The sequence below is a fragment of the Neomonachus schauinslandi genome, chromosome 9 (genome assembly GCF_002201575.2).
Source record: "Neomonachus schauinslandi chromosome 9, ASM220157v2, whole genome shotgun sequence".
Lineage (NCBI taxonomy): Eukaryota > Metazoa > Chordata > Mammalia > Carnivora > Phocidae > Neomonachus > Neomonachus schauinslandi.
Genome location: NC_058411.1, coordinates 61,065,873 through 61,077,458, shown reverse-complemented (window position 1 = coordinate 61,077,458; position 11,586 = coordinate 61,065,873). Strand labels below are relative to the sequence as shown.

The following is an 11,586-nucleotide window of genomic DNA, read 5'->3' as shown; positions in this document are numbered from 1 at the left end:
GCTCGGGTCATGATCCCAGGGTCCTGGGATCGAGCCCTGCATCGGGCTCCCTGCTCCGCGGAAAGCCTACTTCTCCCTCTCCCACTCCCCCTGCTTGTGTTCCCTCTCTCGCTGTCTCTCCGTCAAATAAATAAATAAAATCTTAAAAAAAAAAAAAAAGAATTATGTAACTAGTCCTGCATCAGACTCCCTGCCGAGCATGCTCTCATGCTCCCTCCCCCCTCTCATGCTCTGTCTCATTCTCTCAAATAAATAAATAAAATCTTTAAAAAAAAAAAATTATGTAACTAGCTTTCTCTTTTTCGCCGCCATCCTGCTCTGCGTGGCTGACTGCTTCTCACCATGTCTTTTCACAAGACTTTCAGAATCAAGCGATTCCTGGCCAAGAAACAAAAGCAGAATCGTCCCATTCCCCAGTGGATTCGGATGAAAACTGGTAATAAAATCAGGTACAACTCCAAGAGGAGGCACTGGAGAAGAACAAAGCTGGGTCTGTAAGGCGTCACACATCATGAGATGACACACTTAACTGGCACACGTATTTAATTAAGCTGTGTGAAGATCATGTGTTCTATCATTCTGTAAACATCCTTCCTACCTGGCCATAGACTTGTCTAATCATGGAAATGATTTTTCTCTGTGACTATGCCTCTGCACCAGTAGGTTTGTTCGGTAATAAATGTGAGACCTTCCGGCTCTACTGCTGTTGTGCTTCTGATTTGTGAAGGACTGAATCGCCCCACCTGTCAGATCATGCATAGCACTGTCAGAACTTTCTGCAGTGTCCCTTGACAACCAAATATGTAAAGTATGGCTAAGGGGCGCCTGGGTGGCTCAGTGCCTTAGGCCCAGGTCATGATCTCAGGGTCCTGTGATCGGGCTCCCCACTAAGGAGGGTATCTGCTTGACCCACCCCTGGCTCGTGCTCTCTCTTTCTCAAATAAGTAAATAAAATCTTTAAAAAAAAAAAAAAAGAATTATGTAACTGCATGTGAGAAATTAATATGCTAAAAAAAGTCTAATTTTGACATAGCTTTTTTTTTTTAAAGATTTTATTTATTTATTTGACAGAGAGAGACAGCGAGAGAGGGAACACAAGCAGGCGAGTGGGAGAGGGAGAAGCAGGCTCCCCGCAGAGCAGGGAGCCAGATGTGGGACTCGATCCCAGGACCCTGGGATCATGACCTGAGCCAAAGGCAGTCGCTTAACCAACTGAGCCACCCAGGCGCCCCTTGACATAGCTTTTTATGCCAAAGTGATATTATTTAATATTCCCCAAACTGCTCTAGCTCAATCCTCTGACACAGTGATCAATAAGATGACAATTTGTCAGTGTGCAAAACAAGCAGACTTCCCCTCTATCCATGTGGTATATCTGAATGGCCCTGGGCTATTTTTACAGCAAGATTAATGGAATTAATCATGTATTTTCTAGGTCCAGCACAGAACACTTCCCACCTTGTGTTATGGCTATTTACATATATTTCTTCTCTTCTCTTCTCAGCCCAGTTCCTGTAGGGCAGTAAAGAATGCTAAACATAGGGGGCGCCTGGGTGGCTCAGTCGTTAAGCGTCTGCCTTCGGCTCAGGTCATGATCCCAGGGTCCTGGGATCGAGCCCCCATCGGGCTCCGTGCTCGGCGGGAAGCCTCCTTCTCCCTCTCCCACTCCCCCTGCTTGTATTTCCTCTCTCGCTGTGTCTCTCTCTGTCAAATAAATAAATAAAATCTTTAAAAAAAAAAAAAAGAATGCTAAACATAGAATGCATTCACTCAATTTTTTTTTTTTTTAGATTTCTTTTTATTTATTTGACAGACACACAGCAAGAGAGGGAATACAAGCAGGGGGAGTGGGAGAGGGAGAAGCAGGCTTCCCGCTGAGCAGGGAGCCCGATGCGGGGCTCAGGACCCTGGGATCAGGACCTCAGCCAGAGGCAGACGCTTAACAACTGAGCCACCCAGGCGCCCCCATTCAATTGTTTTTGAACAAGTGAGTGAATGAACAAAAAGATGAACAAATACATGCGAGCCACACACTTTAACAGTCATTGGCTCTAATACTGGCAATATACTTTCCTACAGATTGTGCACTTCATGCTAAGGGCCGGATGGAGAGTAAGATTTACAACTAAAGAGTTAAGGTACTCCTCATCCCAGAACTGGACAAAAAGTCCTAATAACTCTTATTAAGCTATAAATTGAACTACCACATATTTCCAAAAGTACTGACTGTTCCCATTTAATCACCTCCCTCTTTACTCCCCTCCCAAAACCATACATATGTACACAGCTGGGATTTTCCTGCTTCTTCCTTAAATTTGTTAAACAATGCCTGATTAACAATCTAATGTAGAATGTAATAGAGCTGTATTTAAGTAGTACACACTGTGAAAAGCCTTCCGGCTACCATAGGAAACCAGTCCAGCTGAGTATTTAAAGAGAAGTCTAGGGCGCCTGGGTGGCTCAGTTGGTTGAGCGACTGCCTTCGGCTCAGGTCATGATCCTTGGAGTCCTGGGATCGAGTCCCGCATCAGGCTCCCTGCTCAGCAGGAAGCCTGCTTCTCCCTCTGACCCTCCTCCCTCTCATGCTCTCTATCATTCTCTCTCTCTCTCTCAATAAATAAATAAAAATCCTTAAAAAAAATTATTAAAAAAAAAAAAGTCTAGCCTGCTACAGCCAACTAGACCTGAGTTCTACACCTTCCTGGATGGCAACTGCATACCTGGTACTCGGGGCTGTGTCTGGCACATACTAAGCATGTAGTAAACATCTTCTGTATGAATGAATGAAATTGTCTGCTTTTCTTTGGCTCCTAATCATCTTGCCCACATTTTGTATTAGAATTCCCATTTTCCCAGGTACAGATTTGAGTTCCACTGTGGGGACTAGGGGCAAGGCTTTAGATGAAAAAATAAGAGGGACAGTTGAAAATCCATCCAATTAGAGAAAGAGGAAAGTGAAGGGATTTATAAAAGACCAGAGCTTTTTTATGCAAAATATTATCTACGGGTTTGAGCTCTGTGCAGGTCAACTTAGTTCTCTTTCTTCTGTGGCCATGGTATGGTCCTAAACCTGTCATCTTCTGTTAATGTATGCCCTTAAAGAGGGAAGGGAATGCAAAGCAAGAAGGAAATCCAATACCAATTTTGAGGGGGGGGGGAAGCCTCTCAAAACACAGGTTCTGCTAAGTCAGTGATGTCATCTTTAAAGATGACATAACGTTTTAATGCACTCAAAGACCATGAAGAGTATGAGCCTCCCTGATAATTCCCTGACTACAGGCAAAATAAATATCCAGAGATTAAATGAGGCAGGATATACTACTGTAAAATGTGGAAGCACAGGACCGCTTGGATCCTCCACAGTTCACATGAAAGTTCATTCTCTTCCTTTTTATTTAAATGCTTTCTATATACCAGGAACTATTTTAGGGGCTGGAGATCCAAATTAGGGGCTAAAAGAATGTGAAGCATGAAGAATATCAGGAAATATTCAGAGGAGAAAGTTGCAAGAAATAATATGGGTAGAAACCTTCTCCGAACCCTGTAAGGCTCCACAGAGTACTGACTAGTCTTTTTCTTCCTTGACAGGTAACTTTTTGAAAGAATAATGTAGGGGTGCCCTGGGTGGTTCAGGTGGTTAAGCATCTGCCTTCAGCTCAGGTCACAATCCTGGGGTCCTGGGATCCAGCCCCGTGTGTGTGTGTGGGGGGGGGGGGTCCCTGCTCACCGAGGAGTCTGGTTCTCCCTCTCCCTCGCTCTCTGCCCTGCCCCCCCGCTTGTGCACACACTCTCTCAAATAAAATGTTTAAAAAAAAGAATAATCTATACCTCTACTTCTGTACAGAATTAAGAATGAACATTTAGAAACTTTTATAGAAATTTGACATGGCCATGATCTCCAAGCCTGTCATCAGTGGACCTGTCTTGTTGAACAGAGGTGTAGACCAGTTAGGTCGTCATCCAACTCTCAGGGTACCTTGCACCTGATGCAAGCGACATACTAGTCACGCACAGCAGGACTGCTGTCAGATTGGAAATTACAGATACTGTGCTTCACCACAGACATTCAAAAAGCACTGGTCTATACCACACTGTTTCCACTTCATCACTTGTTCAGTCTTCAAGCCATTTCAAACTGGCATCAGCCCTCCCCATTCTGCTGAAAATGCCACAGGAAATGTCACTGACCTTCTTACGGCCAAGTTTGGTGGATTCTTTTATGTCCTCATGGTATGTGACATCTCCAGCATTTGACACCCTGTTTCTGTAACGTTACGGAAGTTGTGTTCTCCCACCTTGCCGACAACTCTTTCTTTCTGTCCAGGCTTCTCTTCTGCCTACTCGTTGGCCTGTTTCTCTTCTCATGTTACACTCACACAGATTACCTCTGGGCAATCTTACTGATGTTCCATGGTTTCGATTATACACTGTTGACTTCTAGATCTCTATTTCCAGGGTTATAAACTTGATGGTACACTAATGTGCTTAGAATATTTACAAAAGAAATCAGTTTAAGTTAAAAAAGCAAGATAAACAGAGAATCCATTTTCTTTTACAATTATTTTCAGAAATTATATATTATTTAGCCCCAGAAACCATTTTTAATCCAAATGAAATCATATAGGAAACTCTAATATACAAAACAAAATAAAAGCAGTTCCTCTGAAATGGATGTGAGCCCTATTCATTTAGTCCTTTACTTCTTGGGGCTCTCAGGTAATAGCTAAACCATGGGGTTTCTTTTCTTTCTTTCTTTTTTTTTTTTAAAGTAGGTTACATGCCCAACATGGGGCTTGAACTCACAACCCTGAGATCAAGAGTCATATGATCTACTGACTGAGCCAGCCAGGATTTTTTTAGGATTTTTTAACTTGGGGTCTTTGGATGCCCAAGGATCCCTGGAAAGAATTCAGGGGACCTATGAAAAATTACATCTTTTTTTAAAAAAAGATTTTATTTATTTGAGAAAAAGAGAGAGTGCGTGAGAGAGAGCACGAGCAGAGGGGAGGGGCAGAGGGAGAGTGAGAGGCAGATTCCCCACTGAGCAGGGAGCCAGCCCAGGGGGCTCAATCCCAACCCTGGGATCATGACCTGAGGCAAAGGCAGACACTTAACTGCTGAGCCACCCAGGTGCCCTGAAAAATTACATCTTTATTTTAACTGACCACTACTTGAAATCTATTACTTCCTTAAACTATGAATATAGACCAAAAAAAAGTTATGAATATAGACCATAGACCACAGTACTATCAGCAGTACTTACGGGCTCGTCACCAATAGAAATCACACATTCAAATCATATTATGTTATTGCAGATCTCAAAGTATCATTTACATTCATCACTACATATTATGGTAGTTATTATATTACCACTAGACACTTATACAATGTGTTAATAAAAAAGCATATATATTAAGGTATCACTTTTGATGGATATATTTTATATATATAAATACATATATATATGTAAATTTTAAAACATTCTAAGTAGGGATCCATGGTGCAAGAGGCTAAGAACCCCTGTAGAAACTCAGGGTTCTGTGACAATTACCCACACGGAACACATAACTCCCAAAGTTCTCTACTTTGGCCCTAGTCCTTCTCCAAAAGGCTGTAATGGAAGTGGTGATTAAAAAGGCCCTTTTTGTTCTTTATTTTTATTATTATTATTATTACTTACCTATTCATGAGAGTCAGAGAGACAGAGAGAGAGAGAGAGGCAGAGGGAGAAGCAGGCTCCCCGCCTAGCAGGGAGCCTGATACGGGACTCGATCCCAGGACCCTGGGATCATGACCTGAGCCGAAGGCAGATGCTTAACCATCTGAGCCACCCAGGCACCCTGTTCTTTATTTTAAAGAGATATTCAGTGAAGAAAGAGGCTGTTGGAATCTCATTTCAAATAACTCTGTATTTGAGGGGAAAATGTCTTGATTTTTTAAAAAAACATTCTTCTCTAAATGCTATTTAAAGCATACTTCTATGAAATATTTTCTCTTTCTTTTTTCCTGTATTCCCTCAATGCTTATTCAATTGCTTATCACTGAATACTTATTAGTTCACAGGTCTATTTTATCTTGCCAACTGGATTATAAAAGTGCCCTTGAGAAGTTTATTTCTCAGGATGGTGAGAATAGTGTTCTACAAATAGACATTCAATAAATGTTTCCTGATGTGTATAAGGCCTTTCACAAAAGTGAACTTACTTACCATAAAAGCAATAATAAAAACCAATATGGTTAAGCAATGTTTATTACAAGGTGCTGAAAAAAAAGGAATCTTTGGTTCTGGATAGTATTTTGTGAAAGGAATTAAGATATATGTTTATAAATAGCTTTTATTTACTAGTAAGAATTAAAAATCTTCCTTAATAAAAAGTGGTCTTTCAGATAATCTGAAAATTCCATTTTCTATCACCAGCAGAGTGGGACAGGCTTTCTCTAATGAGCAGATTATATGAATATTGCTAAATTCTTTTTGATCCAGGAATTCAGCCATGATTTTTAAAACTATAAGATAAAATCTACGTCAAAGATGTTATTTATATCTATAGTAGTTTTAACTTTTTCTTATCTATTGAAACCATTGTTTTATGAACATTACTGCCAATCAGGTTTGTAAATCTAAATTCAAGTAGCAGATGTATGACTTTTTAACCAATGGTTTATTTCAAAATGCTACTTTCATTAAAAAGGTGTTAATATTTTTTCTTTCCACATTTACAAATTTCCTATTAAGTCTCTTCTGAGCCAATCTGATGTTTAAATGATCTTGTGTCAATACTAAAAATATAGCTAACAATTTCCAAATAGTGGTTAATTTTTTTAACCATTAATTAACCTTTAACTTGGAAATCAATCAAGCCCTGTCACTTCTACATACCTCTTAAATACACTCATCCCAAGTGCATTTGCCACTGCCTTAATTCAGGCCTCCTAACTGCCTCCGATTTCCTCACCCTCCCATACATTCATTCTCAACATGGTCATAAAACGATCAGACTTGGGTTTCAGAAAGATCATGACACTCCTCTGCTTAAAACCCTGCACTGGCTCCTTATCAGGCACAGGTTTCATGTTCGTTAGCACGGTATCTATGGCCCTCAATGATATGGCTCACACTCACCTCTCCTGCACTTCTCTCATCACAGGGCTTCAGGCTAAACTAAGAAGCTGTGAGGAACTACTTGCAAGGCCTCTGCAAGGTTTTTCCTTTCCCCAGAGCAATCCTCTCACACTGAGTTCTGGTCAACTCTATCACACTTCACAACCCAGCTCACACATTACTTTTTTTTTTTTTTTTTAAGATTTATTTGCGAGAGAGAGAATGAGAGACAGAGAGCATGAGAGGGAGGAAGGTCAGAGGGAGAAGCAGACTCCCTGCTGAGCAGGGAGCCCGATGTGGGACTCGATCCCGGGACTCCGGGATCATGACCTGAGCCAAAGATCACATAAAATTCTTTTACACTTATTTCATGAAGTCTACAACTCTTTCATATCTTATGAAGGATTCATCATAGATAGAATTATCTATCTAATTCAATACTATCCAACTGAGCCACCCAGGTGCCCCCACACATTACTTCTATAAGGCCTTCTTGAACCCCATCCAACGTCAATGGTAATCATCCCTCTTCTATGCCTTGTAACATATCATCATACTTACCACACGGCATTGTAATTGTTTAAATGCTTGCCTCTCCTGTATCACCATGGACTTTCTGAGACCGTGAAAGGCACTTCATGTTTGTTGAATTGAACTAAATTTGATCTAATGATCTGAGTAATTGGGAAACAGAGATGGGATGTTTCCAGAATGATTCATAGTGGCCAGGATGATCATGTTTCTCCACAGCAAACATAAATCTTATGTTTCTTTAATCACAAGGATTACCAGACCCTCTTGGAATAGCACACAGAACACAAATGCTTAAATATAGATAGCTTCTGGCTTAGTGCAAAATATATACATTATGTTTTATCTTAAATCTTTTAGCAGAATACAAAGTAAAGGATGGTTTATTTACACTGTGTACTAGGAACTAGTATTTATTCACCCTTATCATACACATACCATGAGAAAAGTAGGGTCCTAATATATTGGAAACTATATGAAAGTTATGTAAGGGGTGCCTATAATCAAGTCTCAATGAAACCAAACTAAATGGCATAAAAAATACAGGGAAATTCTGTGGCTTCAAATATTTATGGTAGACTGCACCAAGTCATACAGCAAGCATTCAGGTAGGTGGGATGCATAATTTTCTAGATCCAAATCTGCTCCTCTGTGACTACAGACACAACAAAGTTCTCTTTCTGGGGTAAAAAATACTAAGGAATTTACACAAACAATATTGAAAGAGAGTCTTCCCTTTTACCAGCACACACTAATGACTTAAAAACTAGTTTTAGCTACAGATATCTCCGTATTAGTCATAATAGCTTAACAAATAATTTGTCTGCAATATTTAAAATTCGTTCGATTTAACTTTGCTCTTTTCTGTATTTTGCAGATTCTACACTAAACACGTTATTTTTGAAATAAAAATATAATCATTTAAAAAAGTTATGCAGAAAAGTATCAACCATGTTAGCCTAGCCCATTTTTTAGGGTTTTTCAATGAGAGTGTCATTAGAGTTTGTTTTACCTAAGGCTCATTTTTTAGAATTCTATTCATTATTTTACATATTGCCAAGAGAAAATCTGAATGAAATAAAATATCCAGCTCAGAGAAGAGAACTTTTTTGTTGCAGTGGCAATGACACTGAATGACACTTCAACTAATCCCAAAACTTTTTTCTATAGCCAGGACACAAGATTATCTATCTAATTCAATCACCTGGTATTTCTTAAAAATTGCTATTCAGTGATAACTATAAGGCATTTTTCTTTAGCAGATAGATAAAAACAAAGCCAAAATTAGGAGGTAAAAACTGTTAAATCAACCTCATACCAAATTTAATTCTAATGCAGCAATTATTCAAAATGTACACATGACTCAATATGCAATAGTATTAAAAACTGTAAATCAACAATTTTACTTTTAAAAATCAACTAAGGCCTGAAAAACCCAGATACATTCTAAAACCTAAATATATTGCAAATTAGGAAAATGACTAACACCAAGTTTTGTTAGTTCCCCATCCCCCTCATGTAAATGACTTTTTGAAATAGAAACTATGCATCTCTTCATAACACAATTATCAATAAGCAGTAACGAGTAAAAGGATTGTCACTTTCTTTCTAGTTCTTTGATCCATAGATTTTTTATTTTTAAAAAAGATTTATTTATTTTAGAGAGAGAGCACACAGGGGAGGGGCAGAGGGAGAGAATCTCAAGCAGACTCTCCACCGAGCACGGAGCCCAACACCAGGCGATCTAACAACCCTGAGATCATGACCTGAGCTGAAATCAAGAGTCAGACGCTTAACCAATTGAGCCACGGGTGCCCCATAGTTTTGGGTTGTTTTTAAGATTTTATTTTTAAGTAATTTCTACATCAGTGTGGGGCTTGAACCTACAACCCCAAGATCAAGAGTTACACACTCCAACTGAGTCAGCCAGGCATCCCTGATCCATAGCTTTATTTTATACACAAAAGGTTTACACATTAATTTTCACATAAAATTCTTTTACACTTATTTCATGAAGTCTACAACTCTTTCATATCTTATTCCTTGTACAGTATAGCAAAGTTTTATGATCTCTAGAACAAAGTACTCTACTGCCATTTTTACCTTTGATAAAACTAATTATGCCAATTTGGGAACTGACTTTTTTATCTGGTGATTTAGTTTGCTGCTAATAAAAAAAGGCCCCATCAGCTCACAGAAACACATAGAAACTATGGGCAATATGCCCAGGAATTTTGTGATTCACTTAGTAACTATCAACTTCCCAAAGGAAATATTTGAAATTCCACTTATATTAAGAATATATAAAATGAGGAAAAAGTACTACAAGAAGATAGTAACATTAACTTAAGTGCTTTTTCATGTTAGAAAATTATACATTTGAGGGGCACCTGGGTGGCTCAGTCGTTAAGCATCTGCCTTTGGCTCAGGTCATGATCCCAGCGTTCTGGGATGGAGCCCCACATTGGGCTCCCGGCTCGGCAGGAATCCTGCTTCTCCCTCTCCCACTCCCCCTGCTTGTATTCCCTCTCTCGCTGTCTCTCTCTCTGTCAAATAAATAAATAAAATCTTTAAACAAACAAAAAATAAAATAAAAATTATACATTTGAACAAAAATCTGTTCCAAATTTTCATGTTATCTGTTCTAAACTTTCATGTTATGCCGAATAAACTACTAAACCACTGTGTATGCATAATCAAATTAGCTGTCAGAAGTCAAGAGTAAATGGAAGTATTTATAAGATCTAGATGAAGAGTAATCAAAGCTACTTCCAAGTGAACACATCTAGGGAACATTTAAGAAAAACCTAATAAGCTAAAAAAAAATGAGCCTATTCACTTTCTTATACACAATTCAAACAAACTGGCTTTCCAAGTCCACAGGAGATGAAAAGCATTAAGAGAAGCTGGTATAAGTAAAGGATAGTGTTAATAGCAAAATGCAGTATCTTAGAGTTTACAAGTTTTAAAGTCAAAAGGAAAGCTAAAGGGGCACCTGGGTGGTTTAGTTGGTTAGGTGGTTTAGACGGTTAAGTGTCTGACTCTTGATTTTGGCTCAAGTCATCATCTCAGGGTTGTGAGATCAAGCCCCGCGCTGGGCTCCGCACTTGGTGTGGAGCCTGCTTATTGTCTCTCTCCCTCTCCCTCTGCCCCTCCTCTGCTTCTCTCACTCTCCTTAATTAAAAAAAAAAGAAAAAGAAAAATAGTTACCAAAAAAAATGCATAAAAAAATCCAAAGTTGACTGTTCTGAGGCTAATTACTTAAAAGTAACCATATACTTCAAGAGAAGCTTAGTCAGCATACTACTACCTTATAAAATTGAAATTGGGGGCACCTGGGTGGCTCACTCGTTAAGTGTCTGCCTTTGGCTCAGGTCATGATCCCAGGGTCCTGGGATTGAGCCCCACATTGGGCTCCCTGCTCCACAGGAAGCCTGCTTCTCCTTCTCCCACTCCCCCTGCTTGTGTTCCTGCTCTCACTCTCTGTCAAATAAATAAAATCTTAAAAAAAAAAAAATTGAAATTAATGACCTTGAGTCTTTCATACAGTTTCCTCTATTTAAGTATTACATTTTGACATCAGCCTACTTTTTTTTTTTTTTAAAGATTTTATTTATTTGAGAGAGAGAGCACATGAGAGGGGGGAGGGTCAGAGGGAGAAGCAGACTCCCTGCTGAGCAGGGAGCCCGATGAGGGACTCGATCCTGGGACTCCAGGATCATGACCTGAGCTGAAGGCAGTCGCTTAACCAACTGAGCCACCCAGGAGTCCTACATCAGCCTACTTTTTGATAGTATGACCACATCTGGTTTGCTGGGGACTGTTCCAACTTAAGCCTATTGTCCTGGCATAATTATTAAAACTCTCCCTTTTACTCTCAAGAAACGTCCTGGTTTGGGCTGCAAATTTTAGGATCATCCTACAAAGTACTTTTTATGTGCCAGTAACTACTC

At 39.5% G+C, this 11,586-nt stretch overlaps 1 protein-coding gene across 1 annotated transcript; it reads left to right on the top strand.

The window, feature by feature from the left end:
- The first annotated feature begins 342 nt into the window (after window positions 1–342).
- On the top strand, window positions 343–498 carry LOC110585400 (60S ribosomal protein L39-like). Its single transcript, XM_044918225.1, has one exon. The coding sequence runs from the start codon at window positions 343–345 to the stop codon at window positions 496–498; it is 156 nt and encodes a 51-aa protein (XP_044774160.1).
- Window positions 499–11,586: the final 11,088 nt, after the last annotated feature.